The 19,453-nt window shown below is 36.1% G+C and overlaps 1 protein-coding gene across 4 annotated transcripts in view; it reads left to right on the top strand.

Annotated features, from left to right (window-relative positions):
* Positions 1-19,453, top strand: part of INVS (inversin) — an 89,514-nt gene that overhangs the window by 49,112 nt on the left and 20,949 nt on the right. For all 4 annotated transcript variants that reach the window (XM_087713184.1, XM_087713183.1, XM_087713182.1 and 1 more), the window contains exons 8-12: positions 2,205-2,376; positions 7,549-7,704; positions 8,843-9,072; positions 14,243-14,349; positions 17,336-17,548. In XM_087713184.1, the coding sequence (XP_087569310.1) occupies positions 2,205-2,376; positions 7,549-7,704; positions 8,843-9,072; positions 14,243-14,349; positions 17,336-17,548 (878 nt within the window). The remainder of the gene's footprint in view (positions 1-2,204; positions 2,377-7,548; positions 7,705-8,842; positions 9,073-14,242; positions 14,350-17,335; positions 17,549-19,453) is intronic.

Below are 19,453 nucleotides of genomic sequence, written 5' to 3'. Positions count from 1 at the left end.
CCATTTACAACATTTACTTTTTACATTGTAGTTTATATTATATTTTACATAGAATTTAATATATTCACTTAATATTCAGGAGAAAAAAAAACCTCTATCAAAAGCAATAGACATAATGTATCAATGTATTATTCCAATTTCTTTCAGTTAATACTATGAAAATGACCTATTGGATGTAAAAGAATTAGCTAATTCTTGAGCTATTGAATTTCCAAATAGCCATAATTTAGAATTTCTTAGGAGTACTTAATTAGATATTTTATAACTAATTTATATTTTTAAACAGTGCAAATACTATAGAAATCAATAGATCAAGAATAATCACAGTCAAACAATTCTATGTAGTTAAATGGCTTATTGAGCAAACTTCATTTAAAAAGCTTTAAAGTAATAAATAATTGTAGCTAAAACACAAATATGCTGATAAAACCATTTTTAATCTATAGAGGTATTGTTAATTTCTAAATTAGATAATATTTCATTAAATACTTAAAGATAGGGGAAAGTAATTAAAAATAACAATGTAAATAAACAGACACTTCATAAAAATCTTTTCATTCATTCTTTCTCACACAAATGATTCTTCCTAATTGAATTACATTGTTAAATAATTAAAGAAAGTAATTTAATCAGGCTGTTTTCAGCTGATGAATAAAGTTACAATTTGTTTAAACTTGAGTAATATAAAAATAATTCAGCATATACAGGCAATCTTCTATTTACAACTATTTATTTAGTGATGGCTCAAAGTTACAATGGAATTGAAAAAAGTGACTTATGACTGGTCCTCCTACTTATGACTACTGCATATTCCACGGGGCTGGGTAGGGCAGAAATGAGCAAATGATTGGCCTTTTTTGCTCAATTTTGCCCCCCCCACAAGCCTCCTAAAGGCTATGCATGCCCTTTTTTTGACAAAAAATGGGCTTGTTTTTGTGAAAAATGGGCCATTTTTGCTCGTTTTTGCCCCACCCCCAGGAGCACTCTACAAGCTTCCTAAAGGCTATTCATGCCCTTATTTGGAAAAAAAAAACCAGGCCTGTTTTTGCGGGAGGTCTGCAGAGTGCAAAAACTTTTTTTTATTGTGCCTCTTCAAAATTTTGGTGCATCTTGTACTCCAGTGCATCTTATACTCTGAAAAATACAGTATATTTTTATTAATTTATTTACAAAATGTATTAGCCGTTTGTAATCATATGCACACACATATAGTACTGTGCAAAAATGTTAAAGAAATGTGCAAAAATGCTTTAAATTAAGAATGCTTTTAAAAGTAGTAGTATTAATAGTTATTTTTATCAATTAACAAAATGGAAAGTAAATGAACAGAAGAGGAATCCAAATCAATTCAATATTTAGTAGTAGAGTTTGACTGTTCCTCACCCAGTTTTAAGCCTACCACACAGCTGTTTCTCTTTTGTGTTTCAATCTACATATGAAATTGATGTTATTAGCTCCTGCTTGGTGTAATTGGTTAATCACACATCTAACTCTAATCCTACAAAATCCCTGACTTTGTGCAAGTATAAGAATTGATGCTGTTTTGAAAGCAAAGGGTAGTCATATCAAATATTGATTTGCTTTGGATTTATCTTCTGTTCATTTATTTGCCATTTTGTTAATTGAAAACAATAAACTATTATTGTTACAATAAACTATTATCTATTTCTCAAAGCATTCTTAAGTGTTTGCACAATTACCTAATACTTTTGTACAGTACTCTGTACCACATGTTAATGCCAACTGTTAAAATTCAAATACAGAAAGAGAGGACAGCACCCCAGAATGGGGTGGGGGAAGGTGATATCTGTTTTTACTCAATCAACCATCTCCACTGAGGTGCTACCCCTCCCTCATTGCCCCAAGCTAACTGGGAGAGCCAGGTCTTTAGGTCCTTACAAAAGGTCAGGAGGGTTTAGGCTGATCTCACTCCGGAGGGGGGGGCGTGCAAAATGTTTAGAAGGCAACAGCAGAGAAGATTCTTATCATGGACTCTGCCACCCGGAATAATCAGTTTGGGCAGGACCCACAGCAGGCCTCCTCTGTTGGCAAGGTTGGGACAGGCCAATCCTAGTGGAATGAGATGGTTCTGCAAGTAGTGTCATTTATTAAAAAATATTTTTTTTCATTTATAATTTGTATATGCAGAGTAATTACAGAGTAATTTCAAAACCAACCATAATCAGTGAATATTTCTATTGTAGGAAACTGTCGAAGAATTTTTTAAACATCCTTCTGTGAGAGATGACTCAGATCTTGAGGGAAGAACTTCTTTTATGTGGGCAGCTGGCAAAGGTAGTGATGATGTCATCCAGACAATGTTAAAACTAAAACTGGTCACCGATATCAACATGGCAGATAAATATGGTGGCACAGGTAAAAAAATCTTTATATGTGCATGTGTGTATGTGTGCATATGTATGTATGTAGCTCAGATTTATGATTTACAATTATTATTTACGAACATAAGTTACATATGCTAGTTTCTCAATTGACTGAGGAAGATAATAGTTTACGCAGTTGTTTCCTAAAGTATATAACTGCATAACTAGTATTTGAGATTAATTCAAAAGAACAGAATAGTTGCTATAGAGTATCTAGGCCAGTGGTTCTTAACCTGTGGGCCGGGGCCCTTTTGGGGGTCAAACGACCCTTTCACAGGGGTTGCCTAAGACCATCGGAAAACACATTTTCAAAAAAATACGGAAAACAGAAAATAATTTTATGGTTGGCGGTCACCACAACATGAGAAACTGTATTAAAGGGTCACAGCATTAGGAAGGTTGAGACCCATTGATCTAGGCTCTATTGTTCTTGTAATTACGTTTTACACATTAGATTAGTTTATTCAATTGTTTGTTTAATTTTTAATGTATTAATTTTCCAAAGACTCATCATGTATGACCCATGAGTAGAGAATCCAAGGAATGAAGTTAGTGTTTCTGTATTGTAAGCAATTGCTCATTTCTGTTAAGTCATTAGCTTAGCATTTATCAGATATACTTAATAGGATTTTTAAGTACACCAACAAATTCCCTGGAAATATATATCTTTTACAATCTTAAATGTGTAACAATTAAAAATTGTCCAGAATATTTGTACACTGTCTTCTTTAACTTTTTCTCACTTTCTAGAAAACAACTTTTTTAAGAATCACACAAAAATAGTTTGTGTTTAATTTAATACTCCTTAATGTATTCACTAAATATAGTGTTACCATGTACTAGGATCAAAACTCTGATAAGGAAAGTTGATTGCTTTATGTCAAATTGTGTTAACTTTTTCATTTCTAAATCCTTTTTGTTTTTTTAATATACATTAAAGTTTCCCAAATCTGTAAATTACCTGAGTAGAAAAAAATAGGAAAAATTGTTTTTATGATATACAAACCTATTACCCAAACACAAAATTTAAGTCAGTTTAAATTGACTTCAAATGTTTTGTTTATATTTGATAAAAAGGACTTTTTGTTAAGCTGTTCTTAGTAATGGAGGAAAAAGCTTGGGAAGTATTGAGTATAATATTATGCATATGTGTGATGCTATTTCTTTCAAGATTAAGCAGTATTATACAAAATGCAAAAAAAAAAAAGCTAATAATGTGGAAAAGAATTAAAGGCAGAAGATTTTGAAACTAATTACATCTAATTTGTATCAACACTATTCATGATATCTTTCTATATTTGCAAATCATTCTTACCTCTTAAAAGAACTAAAGCTGAGAAGTTGGCAAGCTGAAAGTCTCAGGCCACACAAAACCATTATACAAACAAAGAGTAGATGCTTTCTACTTTCCAGTCTGGGGGGAAGAAAAGCTGAAAAGTCTGCTACCAGAACATGATAGAAATTTAAAACACGAAGCCAAAATATCCATCCATTGATCGATCGATCTCCATATACATGGATGTTGATTTCTTTATTGGATTCCTGTGTTCTGTAGTAGCTGATCTTCTCCGTAAATACAGTATGACCATGTATGTATCATCTTACCATCCTGAGTTGTCAAAAGCTCATTTTTATCTTTATTTTTAGCTAGTTATTGACAGGAAAGTCTTGAATCAAGTTGTGCCTGTATTAAAACTGATACATCCACCATCGATTAATAAATTATTATTAATTAATTAATCAGTGTAAAGAATAAATTTGACATCTTTTCCGTTTTTAGAGTATCTCATCAATTCCACCCTATCCCAACTTTATCTCTCCCAGTTGTCTCTTTCTTCCTTTTCATTTTGTAATTAGTAGATTAAAGCATCCCAATCAAGTGGCATCTCAATTTTATATTCAGTCCATCTAATTCATCACCCATTTGGTCTGCTTCTTTCTTTCCTTTTCATACATGAACTTCTTAAGCAATTTATTCCCACTTAATTCAACTTTTATCCTGAGATACCCGATTTTCCATACACTGTAACAAAGTTATTAATGGTATGGCACAATGGCTCTGGGCAAAACTAGAGAAGCAGTTTCCTTTTTTTTTTTTTGTGATTTGTTTTTCAAGTTCCCAGTCTTTCTATAACCTTGGGATTTTCTAGTGGCCTGCATTCTAAGTATTGACTACAGCCAATACTGTTTATTTTTTCAAGATGAATCAAGATTGACTAGGTACTGCCACCACCTGTTGGAAGAACTGATTTTTTAAAAAAAACAAAACTATCCCTTTTCATATTTTTATTTTTTTAAACAATTTTTATTTGTTTTTGAACAAGGACAAACAAACATAAAAAAACCATCTTCCATTACAAATTATATAAAGTGTCTCAGTTGGTTACAGTATTTCCATGCATCTCTTCCATAGTCACCACCTGCTTTTCATGTCAAATCGCATATTTTAAATTCACCTGTTTTCATATATATCACAATTATTATATCTCAACCTTAATTTAAATTGTTTTATGTCCTTTTATATATAATATTCAAAATCTAGAATGGGATTATATGATAATCCATTAAATCATCCTAAAATCATCCAATCACAATACATATTTATAACATATTCTAGATAAAGCTTTTGAACCTCCTCTCATAATCTCCATACATTGTTTATATAAAATTTCATATTATCAAGCATACATACATACATACATACATACATACATACATACATACGTATGTGTTGTTATTATTAATCATTATTTAACTATAGCTATTGTCGCTTCATTTTATACATACTACTAGTAAACTAAATTTAGCTTAATTTTTATTATACATTTTCATTGCATCAACCTATATCCCTCCAGCAATAGTACGGTCTTATATCTCTTGCCATTTGTAGCATTAATGTTCTAGTTACTTTCTTAATAAATCTTGTATAAACCTCCCTTGGCAACATGCTGTTCCTTTTGTATCAAGACTGCTTCACTTAATAACCAAGGAAGAAACCACTCAACTCCATTTTGCAGAATTAAGAGTACTTTCACTGGTTATAAGTAAATAGAAGCTAAGCAAAGCTAGATCTGAGACAAAAGCATGCGCAAGCGTAGATATCAATGTATGACCCATTCCCCTCCCCTTGGTAACCCCAGCCCATAGTCCAATCCAATTACTCCACAGGTGTCATGTGAGAGACATCTTCAAAAATCATAATCAGGTTGGTATACCGGACAGTTGGCCTTGGCGGGAAACTCCTCTCCCTCCCACATGCGCAGTAAATGGTGAGAACAACTCCCTTTTTACAGTCCTCCTGTATAGAATATTTCCCACACCCAAATACCATGCCCCCCCCCTCCCTGTTTCAATGGCAGCCGAAAAGCAAGCAACAAAACAGAGGCTGATATTTTGTATCTCACAAAAGCTTGAAACCCAACATCTGCTCTTTCTATCAGCTTATCTTTGGTTATCGCTAGTGTTTCTACCAAGATTTCTCTCCTTATCTCTATCAATTTTTCTCTCTTTTCTTCTTCTGTGCTTTGAAGTCTGGGGTAGAGTTCCAATCCATCTATCTCCCCTTTCCATATTCTGCTCCTGCCATTACCAACCACACTCACTTTGTTGTCAGTATCCACAGTTTTCTTATTTCTTTGCTCATTTTTTTCTTCCATCTTTTGAACTCTGTCCTCCACTTTCTTCATTTGGTAAACATCCTTAGTTTCTCCATCAGATTTTTCTGTTTTGTATTCCATATTCTCCAATCTCTTTTCAATTTTCTCTGTCACAACTAATAGATTTTGAATTTCAAACATAATCATTTGCAGTGTTACAGTTTCTTTTTCCTGCTGGGCCATTCTTTCAATTTTGCAGATACTGCTACTATAGGGTTCAAGGCTATTTTAATAAACTTCAAACAGGTTCATTTGGGTTCATTCATTTATTATCTTTCAACTCAAAATTTTGTTTTCCCTCCAATAGCTAGTGATAGAACTTCCAAAAGGCACCTGTATAAACAACTTGTGCTCTTCCTATTAAGCTAAGCTGAAATTTCAGCTTAAGCTGAAAGAACCTTGAATCTCAAGTGATCAAAGAGAAAGAAGAAAAAACAATGTATCCAGCCTCCAGCCTCTAAGTGGCAGTGTATCTGCTTTTTCTCATGTTGTTACAACCCTCTTTATAATCCTTCTTATTTTCTTCTTTATATTCCAAGCTTAAGAAAGAAAGAAAAAAATCTTAAATGGAGATCAAAAACAATCCAATCAATCAAATCAATCATTATAAAAAAAGGAGAATTTTAATCCATAGGTGTAAGCAAAAGTGAAAAAAGAAGAAGAAAGAATTAATCCATTCAGTTTAAAAAATAGGGAGCCCCTGCAGAAGTTCCATCCGTAAAAAAAAAAAAAAAAAAAAAATTAGAAACTGGATAACACACTAAGTTCAATGCAGATCAATCTTGTCGCCTACAGTCTTTTGTCTTCAATCTTAACTTAAATTTTTTTCTTGGGTAGTCTCTAACACTAAAATCTTCTCACCAATTCAACACACTTTCTCTTTCCGCTTTCTTCCCATTCCGGAGCTGTCCCAACTTCAGCAGCTTCATTAGCTGCATTTCTGTCGCTGAAAAAAAGGCTATTCCTGGATCTTTCAGGGACTTTGCGATGTACCTGAGATCAGCAGGAGGTGCCCTTCTCAATCGCCATCTCTTCGGGATGGTTTAGGTCCAAATGGACTGTCCAGTGGCAGGAATTCGACTGCGATCTCGGAACACCAAGATCGCACGTTGTGCTGTCGTGATGTCAGCTCTCTTCCCTCCATATCTTTATTTTAATGTATGTTAAATATGGGATTTGAATTCCCTTCTTGTTTGCCTTTATATTAATTATTATTTAACAAAGTTGCTGATTTCAATGATAGCATCAGATTTTATTTGATCTAAATTTATATCAGAGATCCTAGATACATATGTTCAGTTTATATAAATTTAATATGTATAGATGTAAATAAGATGCAACTGAATGGAACAAGCATGAGACAATGACAGAAGAAATAAATGAAGAGAGTGATGTCCATCTGCATATAAATATCATTCCTTCATCTTAGTGTCTGGTTTATGTTTTGTTATATTCACTATTTTAATTAAACACCATTTAATAACTGCATTCTTTTTGATATCTTTCAGCATTACATGCTGCTGCTCTTTCTGGCCATGTTAGCACTGTGCAATTGCTTCTAAAGCATTATGCTCAGGTAGATTCTGCTGATGTAATGAAACACACTCCTCTTTTTCGTGCTTGTGAAATGGGACATAAGGAGGTAATACAGACACTCATTAAAGGTCAGCTGCCTACATTTTTTCATAAACATATGGCTGTTTTTAACTTTAGAATTGAGCAAAGTAATGATAGCTAATACTGTGAATTAATTTGTGATTGATAATGGAAAAACAATATTTTAACCAACACTTTTGTGAAATATTTCAAATGTATTTAAGGGGTCCTGCTCCTGAAAATTTTAAATTTTGAACAGTTAGTAACTTATCTTTGTAGAGGGAAATAGACTGATAGGAATTCTCAACTATAGGACCAAATTCTGGTTTTCAATCTTTCAATATAAGTATTCTATGTAATTTGGGTTAGCATTTTATTATCATTTGATACATAATCATTTGCAACATGGATAGAATTTTTAGACTGCCAAATTTTCAGCTGACTGATTAAAAACTTAATTATGCATCATCTATTCTTGCTATCAATCTTCATGGGCCTAAACAGTTTTGGGGAAACTCTTTATCATGTGATCTATCTGCAGATTTTAGATATGTCTTAGAATTTACTCCGGATAAGAAAATAATCAGAGAAAGGAACATTAAATATAAAAATGAGACTACTGTTATCACAAATCCCAACATAAAATTGAATATAACATCCTAAATGACAAGTGGCTAGTTAAATTATATCATTAACGTTACCATTTTAGAAAATATTCTTTTTTATACCCAGGTTTAACATAGCAGTTCTATATGGGAAGTGTAATAGAGGCCCTATAGTTTGCCAAACTGGCTTGTTTCTTATCTCTGATTGTAATATCATTGTACCTTTATTATCAGCTAGTTAATTCTCTAGATTCAAGGGAAGAACAGTGAAAGAAAAATAAATGTAAAAATATGTATCATACCAGATGGCGATTTTTTGCTCAGGATGCCAAAAAAAATTGTGGGAAGAGAGAAATACATTACAGATGTGTATCTGCCTTTTGTGTGCATGTACAAAACATACTTTCATTGGGATTGTCAGTAAGTAGATTCATTGGCAATCTTCTGCACATAAACATATCTCAAATCTGTTATGACAAGACTTTGAAAGTGGGGTCTTGAGTAAGGAAATTGGAAGGACATATGCATAGCCTCACCATACTTAATTTGTTAATAAACAACTAAGACAGACTCCGTGGATTAACATATGTTATTATTGCAGGAGGAGCAAGAGTTGATTTAGTTGATCAAGATGGCCACTCTCCCTTACACTGGGCAGCTCTAGGAGGAAACCCTGATGTTTGCCAAATATTGATAGAAAATAAAATCAATCCTAATGTACAGGATTATGCAGGTAGAACTCCACTGCAGTGTGCTGCTTATGGAGGCTATATTAATTGTATGGTGGTACTATTGGAAAATAATGCAGATCCAAATATTCAAGACAAAGAGGTATGTGCTGTTTTACTATATTATTTATTATAGTATACATAACACCTTGCTATTGGAATATATTGTTTGGATAGCAAGCTTTATCCAAGATTTAGCATCAAATTTCACTAGAAATTCGTAGAGTAAAAACTATCATTATATACCTAGTATGCTTGGGGAATTTACATTAGAAAATAATTTCCCATTCATTAAATTAAATACTTTTTCCAAGGGAAATTGTAAGTGTTGTTGATCTTGTCCAAATAAGAATTCTGGCATGGAAAGATAGGGAGATTTAAACCTTGTGCAGGAGAAGAGAGAAAAAAGAAAAAGAAAGGAAATAATAAAGAAAAGAAAGAGAAATACACAAAAAAGTACTTCCAAACTTCATTGCAACAAAGAAACAGATATCTCTTCATCCCATATATCATCATTTATCTATAAACAAATCTATAAAACATCAATTTTTTCAATCTCATTGTCAACAAAAGTCATAAATTTGCAAACTTTTGCAAAAATGTTTATTTTAATGTTGAACAAACAAACCAACTTTATATCACTTCCTTTTATTTCTTAACCTTTAATTCAATCAGAGTATCCTAGGATTTGATTTCTCTTCAATAATTTTTTACCACATCATCCATATATTTTAAAAGCTTTCACTGTTCTGTAACCCAATAATAAAATATTTTTCAGGTCATTCTCCTGGTTCATAATTTCTTTTTAATTTTTAAAATTTCACCCATTTTCTGTTTTATGTCCAGGAAAGCATGCTTTTCCAAATCATTGTTTTGCCTATCGATTGTATTTCCACTTTTCATATTTTCTGTCAGGTGAAATTTATTCATTCCATTAACTTTTTAGACATAATCTATCATAGAAGCAGGCATCATCTTTTAAGTGTTGTTACTAATTTCTGGCTCCATTCTTCAAAGATCTCCTTTAATATTTCCAGTGTTACAATATTTTTGTTATTTTGTAAATTCCCATATTAACTGATTTCAAGAACAAGATTGTATTTTTTTCCATTTACTTAGTCTCTTTAACTCCCCCTAGCACCCAATTTCAAAAATCATCACTTATCTTACAATAGCCAGGATTGTAATTAATTAAGTCTGTTTACTATAAAAATCTACTTATTTTTTATAATTAATCCCTAATCTTGTAGTAGAAGCCAATTTCCACATTTATCTAGCCCTTAATCCATGTGTAACTTTTTTAGATCAAAATCTTATTTAGCTTATTGCTGTTGTTTCAATTTCTTTAATTTCTTAATCTTATATGTTTTTTCTTTTGTTCAGAATTTAAGATAAAGTTTACTGTCAGATCCCTTAAGAAAGAAAGACCCTCCACTCTATTTTGGTGAAGTGGCAAGTTCTTTTACTAAAGGTTGCTGGTTGCAGTAATATCAGGCTAGAAGTAAATTCCCATGCAAAAAGTTAAAATTTTCCCCTCCTCCCAACCCAACCCCCTTAACCAGCTTGTCTTCAGCCAGTGGAGCGCTGCATAGGTGTTTTGAGAATCGCTGAGATGTTTGGGGCAACCCACATTCCATTCTCAGGATATGTGGCCTTGGAGACTGATACAAATTGGCCTTGTGCCTCTCTGGTCTTCATCAGACTGCCATTCCCCCCTTCTAATTTCCCATCACATCCCTATACATTTATTGCCCATTTGTCCCTCTGCTCCTTTCCCCTAATTTTAGATGACAGGATGAAGCAAGGCACCAAGCCATGTTTGATGAAGTTTTTCTTCTAATAAATAAAATCAAAACTTTATTTTTGTTATAAAAAGAAGAATTAGAAAATAGTGCTTTTTACATTGGATACTCCAAATACAAAGCTTCAGGACTGAAATAAATATTGACCTGCTGCAAGAAGAAAGGAATGATTTTGGGAGTACAATTCCAGTGACCTTCTTGGTTATGTACAGCCTGTCTTCATTCACAATACTACAGTCTCCCTGTCAGTATAAATGCCAGCCTGTGTTTGAGTTTGAATTCACACCTTCTGCCAACCATGCACTTTATCATATAGAAATTAGAACCTATTCTGTAGGTGTGGCCTGCTTTGTGGGAGTGGCTCAGCAGTCATGTGACCGTGTGGGAGTGGCCAACTTGTAAAATGTGGTGAAACTCACTTAACAACGCTCTTGCTTAGCAACCAAAATGTTGGCTCAGGAACTCTGGCATTTGAAGTGTGCAAGTCTTAAAGCTGTCAAGTTACAAGACCCTTGTACCCCTAACCCTTTACACAAAAAAACAGGGGTGTTCAAACTTGACAGCTTTAAGACTTGTGGACTTCAACTCCCAGAATTCTTCTTTCCCTCGCTCAGCTGCTATCGCCAGGGAGCCACCAGGACAAGTGAGGTCTTGGAAGGGATTTTCCCTCCCCCTCCAGAGAGCCCAGGCCGAAAGCTTGGGGAAGGGAGATCTGGAATTGACTGCACAGGATTGTACAGCCACTGCTGTGAATATGTCTGTTTTGTCAGCCACAGGAGGGAAAAAAAGAATCCAGTCTTTGTAAAGAACCATCCTTCCGCTTCCAGAGAGCCGAGGGAGAGGAAGCAGGCTGGTTTGAATGTAGGCGAGCAGGCAGTTTAGTGGCCAGTGAGTGCCTCCTTCACTCATTCAGGCAGGCAGAGAAAGAAAGGAGGCATGCGATAGCCAAGGGTGAAGGAGCTCTCCTTTGCGCTTGGTGGCGGGGGTGTTTTCTTTCACACCATCTTTCTCTCACACCTCCTTTCTTTCTCTGCCTGCCTCCTTCACTCATTCAGGCAGGCGGAGAAAGAAAGGAGGTGCACAAAACCCAAGGGTGAAGGAGCTCTCCTTCGCCCTTGGTAGTGGGGGTGCTTTCTCTCACACCTCCTTCCTTTCTCTGCCTGCCCAAACGAGCAAAGGAGACGTTGGCCCCAAACCACTTGTTCGCCCGCATTCAAACCTTCCTGCCTCCTCCTGTCTCCCAGCATGAGCTCTCTGAAGCAGGAGAGAAGGTTTTTTCCCTCCTGCAGAGTCAATCATTAGGGGGAGGGCATGGACCATTTGGCGGTGATGGGGAAATGGAGGCTTCTTTGCTAGCCTCCCAGCTGGCGAAATAGACATTTTCACAGCAGCAGCTGAAGCACAATCCCGGGCAGTCAATTATGTCTCCCTTCCCCAAGCATGTCCCGTTGCTGCTGGAGCTGCTTTTGCTGAATCCGGCATGGCAACCATCATTGGCAGCTGCTTCTTGCCATCGCCGTCTCCTTCGCTCCTTGCCATTGTGCCTCCTTCGCTCATTTGGGCATGCATAAAAAGAAAGGTGTGTGATAAAGCGCCCCTGCCACCAAGGGCGGAGGGAGCGCCTCAGCTATCACGCACCTCCTTTCTTTCTCTGCCTGCCCAAACAAGCGAAGGAGGCACTGCTGCTTGCCCGTGTTCAAACTAGGCCGCCTCCTCTCTCCCCACATGGGCTCTCTGAAGTGGGAGGGAAGGTCTCTCCCAATACCCTCTTCCCTTACCTCGGGGTGCAGTTCCGGGACAGTGGGATATTCTTTTTTTTGTTGGTAAGGGGGCATAGCCTCGACCCCTGCCTTCCTGCCGCCTTCAGTCCAACCCCACGCAATCTCCCCGCCCCCCCCCGACCTGGAGACACTCCCGGCTGCAGTTGGCATTCTCCTAGCGATCCTTCCTGGCTGTACCTCCAGAGCAGTCACATGGCAGTAGCGTGTGGGCTGCTGACCAACCCAGAGCCCACCCGGATGCCTGAAGAGGAAGGATCTGCAGGAGAAAGCCAACTGCTACCGGCAACAGGGCACAAAGGAGCAGCCACCAAGCAGCTGTTGCATCCTGTTGCAAGCACCCAAGGTGGCCTCGATGACCTGCCTCCCTGCCACCTCCCGCCAACCCACTGACCTCGGAATACTCTGCTGGACAGCCTCTCCTTCGTGTTCTATTGCCACTGCAGCTGCGTCCGGGCAGGTGCTGCATCCCCAGAGCGGTTACATGGCAATGGCATGTGGGCTGCTGACCATCCCAGAGCCCACCCAGTTGCTTCTGGAGGGAGAGGCAGATGGGCAGCATTCCCCCACCCACCTCCCTGGCCATCTGCAGCCTTGGCGCCACGGCTGAGCGAGCAAAGGAAGTGGGTGGGTGGGGCAAGCATGGTGTGGACGTGCGGGGAGAGTGAGCGGGGAGGGGCAGGCTAGGGGAGGGAGTGTTCCAGTATGGGGCCTCTGGAAGATCAGGTACAGGAAGACACCCTAAATTTCACCAACCAGTACGCCCGTACCAGTGCGTACTGGGTAAAACCCAACCTTGCTGCAGCAGCTCTAATGTAGGGCTATATTTATCACAAAGACTGGAGAAAGTCAATGGAAAAGAAGTAGAGGATTTAGCTTATTTTGTAAGAAATAGGTGAATGTGTTAAGCAGAAACTGTGCTCAATTGAACTTACGTAAAATATTATTTATCCATTGCAGGAATTTTTTGTTCATGATAAGCAGAAATCATGTTTCAGAAGATGTAGAACATGTAGTATTTTATTTCTTAAATTATACAATTATCCTTATAATCATCATTATCATCCTATTTATAGTGCATCAATCCCCTTCTCTCCTTTCCTTCCTATATTTACCTGATGAAGACTTTTCAAACTTACCATTCTGGAAGTCTCTAATAGCTTTAAGATAGTTAATAGGCAATTTCTGAAAGTGATTAGAAAGTGAATTTTGTGTGCTCTGCCACAGTTGCTAGCAAAATTGCTTGTTTTGTTAATTCTCCTTGCTAGGAGCAGCTGTCTGCTCCTGTGGGCAATCTCTCATCTTCTTCTTATCTGGAGACTTTCCAAGGAGCTAGTTACTTCATGATTGCTGCACTTTTGCAGATCTTCAGTTCACCATATCTCTCCCATAAGTTCCAGATCTGGGTATAACATAATGAGGCACAACATTTAAATAATTAGATGTTTTCCTCTGTTTCCCCTTATTTCCCCTTACTATCTCCATTTAGAGGAAATTATAAAATATTTTAAAAGTTAGCATTCATAATTTATCATTACGGTGAGTTGTTTTTACTTTATTATTTTCTGCACCTCTGTGTTCAAAATAAGGTAAAGAATGATTATAGTCTGATGATTTCTGTGTTTGAACTGGAATTTGGCAATATAAATTATTTCATTTACAGTTTTTTTTTTTTTTGTTTTATTGATCACAGGGAAGGACAGCATTACATTGGTTATGTAACAATGGCTACCTTGATGCTATAAAGCTGTTGTTAGGATTCGGTGCCTTTCCCAATCATATGGAAAATAATGAAGAAAGGTATTATTTATTAAATAATATCTTTATTGTCTTTCTGGGATTTCTTCTGATCATATTGTTAAATCGATCCTGCTGCAACAGTTGTAGATGGATAAGTCAGAAAACCACTACCTTGGAATTTCCTCTACCATGAACTTAACAATAAGCTATTCTTCTTGCAACTTACATGCCCTTTCAATACTGCATGCTGGATATGTACATTAACATGATATAACTATGACAGGAAATAATATGAAATACTTTGAATAAAAAAACCCCTCTATGCTACTTATGATGTTGACTGGGAATTGTAGGACCGATAGACCCAAACATCTGGAGGTGTTCAGATTGGACATAGTTACACTATACAAATTTTATTAATGCTAATATTAGGATAATATGTCTGATTAATTAGTGTTTAAAACCAAGTTGGCCAGTTTTAACTTTTTATTATTTTTTTAACTTAATTGTTTTGAAAATTGTAGAAACAATAATCTTGAATGTGTTGGAATATTATGAAGTGCATACTGGAAAACAAATGGCTCTGATCTTTTTAATGTAAATTGGAAATTTATGATATGGCAATTAAAATATATGGAATTTAGTGAACAATTTATTGATATGATCAAGGCAATATATACTAACCAGACTGCAGAGAATGTTAATTTAAAAAAGGCACAAGATAGGGATGTCCATTGTCCCTTTCATTTTGAAATCGGAAGTGTTAAACAGAAATATTCAGCACGACATAGAAATAAAAGGGATGGAGATTAAAAAGAAAGAAAAATACAAACTACATGAATTTGCAGATGATCTGGTATTTATCATAGAAGAACTGTAAACAGTTGGACCCAAATTAATGAAGAAAATACATGACTATGGGGAAGTTTCAGGATTAAAAGTAAACAAAGAGAAAACTAAAATTCTAGTCAAAAACCTCACAAACAAACAGAAAAAAGATTTAATGGCAAAGATAGATATTCAGATAGTGAAGAAAGTAAAATATCTTGGTATTCATTTATCAGAGAGATGTGCAATTATAAAAGAAGATAATTATGCTAAATTGATACAGCAAATTAAACTTGGAAAAGTAGAAAAACTTGCAACTATTACTAATAGGAAGAATAGCTAACATTGAAATGAATACTCTACCGAGATTACTATACCTGCTCCAAACAATTCCAATAAAGCTGGAAAAGAAATACAATTAAATAGAGAGGAAATTAAATAGATTAGTATCAAAATTTATTTGGCAACATAAAAAAAAGCAAGAATAAGTCTGACACTGTTACAAGACTCTAGTAATAGAGGAGGCTTTGGGCTGCCAGATTGGGAGTTATATTAATAGGCATCTGCACTTATATGGCTAAAAGAATGGATAATCTTGAAACATAGATGATTATTAATTTTGGAGGATCACAACGGCAGTTGTGGTGGCACATCTTTCTATGGTATGGGAAAAATAAAATACACAATTATTTCCACAGAAATAATGTTTTCAGTATACATAAAAATTAAGGTATAACATTATTTGAAAATACCATCCTGGCTCTCCATGATGGAGGCATTGATACATCCAAATGTGGTTGATACTTATATCATAAGATATAAAGATATTCTGAATGAGAAAGGGAATTGAAAAGTAAACAGGAACTGAATAGTCTAGTGATAGACTTAACAATGTGGCTGCAAGTACAAATACAATCAAGATATTTTTAAAAATGTTAAAATATATGGTTTTTATAATGAACCAACATAATTGAACCAGATTCTAACAGGAACTGATGACAAATTAAAAGTTTATACCTACCTACTGTGTATTAGAATGGAAGAGGAGCAAGTAAAGGAAACAATGAGAGTGTGGTTATTCTATAGACTTGGATAAATGCAAACATTGTGGGATCGAAATTATAAATTAACAATGTCTATTGCATATGAAGAAAACTTATATAATTTTTTTTACAGATGGCACTTCCCACCAACAAGATTAGCCAAGATGTTTAAAGATATGTCAGCTAAATTTTGGAAGTGTAATCAGATTCTGATTGGTTAACTAATAGAAACAGAAGTTGGAACATTTAAAATGATAAAAGAAGGATTAATTTTACTCTGAGGGCTTATTATGATATGTTTATTATTAATTTGATTTAGTATTAACAATTAAGTAATATGTTTAGAAAATATTGTTATATGGTATTATTATTATTATTATTATTACCATGTTTTCCCAAAAATAAGACAGGGTCTTATTTTCTTTTGACTTCACCTTATTTTTGGGGAGGTCTTATTATTTTTGAAGTACAGGAGGCGGCGAGCATGGTCACCTCATAGTTGCTGCTGTGTTGCAATATTTTTGGGGAGGGCTTATTTTCAGGGAAGGGCTTATTTTAGCACATGTGCTCAAAAGCCCAATTGGCTTATTATCCGGGGAGGTCTTAATATTGGGTATTAATATTGTTGTTGTTATCATCAGGTGGTTAATCTTTGGTGAGATTCACAGCCTTTGGGGCTGGTTGGTAACTCAACAGCTTGAGTCCTAACCAAGGACCTAGGAACTGTTAATGTTGTTTTTGTTGTTGTTGTTGTTATTATCATCATCATCATCATCATCATACTTTATTCATTAAACATGAAACTCAGTCAACTGAACATTCAAAAATGCATCACAAATAACATTGACTGGTGCTAATGGTTCATATGGGTGGCTGCCAGCGTCCTAGGTATCAACCAAATACCTTCTTAAAATATACAATTTTCCAAGCAGCACAGTTTTTTGCAGTTCCGCTGGTGTTATTGCAGGAAGCTTCATGCAGTTCCGTTGGTGTTGATGCAGGAAGCATTTAACAAATCAAATGCAGTAAGTAACTGCATTGACTGCATTAACTTCTTTCTGTCCTTCTATTTCTAGAATGAATGTAAGATAGTGGATACTGAATTAATTAAATATTGATTATTGTACTTTCTTTTCTATTTGATCAGTTCTCTAACAATATTCTGTTATTTTTAGATATACACCTCTTGACTTTGCCCTGCTGGGAGATCATCACGAAGTAATTCAGTTCATGCTGGAACACGGTGCATTATCTATAGCTGCCATTCAAGATATTGCAGCTGTCAAAATTCAGGCAGTCTACAAAGGATACAAAGTTAGAAAAGCTTTTCAAGATAGGAAAAACCTTCTAATGAAGCATGATCAGTTGAGGAAAGATGCTGCTGCCAAGTAAGTTTGATATAGGGCCAAAAACCTGAAGAATTTTAAAATATGTTTTAATATGTAAATTCCTGCATACATATGCAAATGGACACACAAACATACACTAAATGCTGTTACGAATAAGCTTTATCCTTCTAAATGGTTTCTACTGAATTCTCTGGTAAACTAGTTATTGCTACAGGGAAAAATAAAAAGTAAAATAATCGTCATGTAATTATATCTTGGGGAAGCAATAAAGAGAGAGGATGACAGAAGAGGATCTGCAGAAGGAAGTGGTGATCCATGTCCACACTGGGGCACATCAGGCAAACAACTATTTCAGTATTAATTGCTTTTTGCCCACCCTTAATAAGAATAGCAATAGCATTTAGACATATAATGCTTCATAGTGCTTTATAGCCCTCTCTAAGCGGTTTACAGAGTCAGGATATTGCCCACAACAATCTGGGTCCTTATTTTACTGATGGAAGGATGGGAGGCTGAGTCAACTTTGAGCCATTTAAGACTTGAACTGCCCAACTGCTGCCAGTTAGTAGTGAGCAGAAGTAGCCTGCAGTACTGCATTATAACCACTGCGCCACCATGGCTCTTGAGTAAATAGAAAGCTATTTTGTCATGTCCCAGTTGCCAAGTCTTCTCTTATGCTTGTTTCAATGCTCTGATTTCCCTCCAAGATAATAGATGACAGACCTTAACAGTTTTTAACATGACGTTGCCTTTGCACTTTGTGGGGATAAGGGGAAAACACCACTGTAACACAATGTAGCTAAGGACAAGTTAAACCTGTCTCACAGGCTGAAAATGAAATAAAACAACATCATAGAATCACAGTTGAAAAGAGAAAGTTGGTGCCTCCAAGCCTCCAAACAACTTTTCCTTTGATACTGCTACGGTTCCAGTATACATAAAGAAACATGCCATTTGTAACTGAGCTTAGAAAGTTGCTATTGGTGCTAACTACAGTTACTATCAAGGCAAACAAAAAACTTTTTAAGGCCTATATGAATTAGGAGGAAGGGGTTAAAATTCCCTTCCCCATGACCTGGTCTAATATATGGAGCTAATGAAGTGTTTAATGTCATATTTAATTTGTTTGTCTGCTGCACTCAGCAAGATTTGCCTGTGCCCTTGCCTCCATTAGTTTGCCACTGAGCCGTGGTGGCGCAGTGGTTAAAATGCAGTATTGCAGGCTTCCTGGGGGCGGAGCCTGTCGCCGAGGAGGGCTCAACCCGTATCCTCTCAGAGATCTGGTCTGTATATCTAAATAAGATCATAGATATCACCCCTTTTTGGCTATAAAGGGGCAGGGAGTAGCTCTGTGTGCTAGGGTCTATTCGTAATTCACAGCCTTTCTCTTTTTTTTTTGGCTGTGGACAGAGATTAGATCCAGCGTAAGCGGAGCCTTTATCTCCAGCCAGTTCTTCTCAACTGCTTTTTTTTTGCAGCCCTAGACAGGCGATCCCCCCCCCCCAGGACAAAGCAAAGTTGTTTGAAGCTAGGATTAATACGGGCGGGTCCCACCCCTGTGAGATTTATGCTTTTATTACTATCTTAAACACCAGCACCATTTGTCTTAGAGGCTTCTTTGTTTAAACGGACTTCAAAATGGCGATTTCTCCCCGTTGGTGACTGATAGGGGATGTACTTAGCCGGTTTTACCTTCCTGCAGACCACTCCTTAACAAAATAAATTTTTTTTTTTTTGGAAACAGAGGGGAGCGAAAGCGCTGTTTATTTGTTTATTTATAATGGCACCCAGGTCAAAATCGAAGCGTCTCTCTACAAATGTGCCTAAAGAATCTATGAATGAACTTAAAGAATCTACACTGGAATCGCAGCCCTTGTCTCCTACGCCCTCTACTGGAGAATTTTTAACACAGGAATTTTTCTTTCAAATGTTTAATGATTTTAA

This window comes from Thamnophis sirtalis, unplaced genomic scaffold (genome assembly GCF_051295495.1).
Source record: "Thamnophis sirtalis isolate CommonGarterSnake01/CBP01778 unplaced genomic scaffold, rThaSir2_p1.2 scaffold_4, whole genome shotgun sequence".
NCBI classification, from domain to species: Eukaryota; Metazoa; Chordata; class Lepidosauria; order Squamata; family Natricidae; genus Thamnophis; species Thamnophis sirtalis.
The sequence above is the reverse complement of the archived record's forward strand: the minus strand, read 5'-3'. Positions and strand labels throughout refer to the sequence as shown.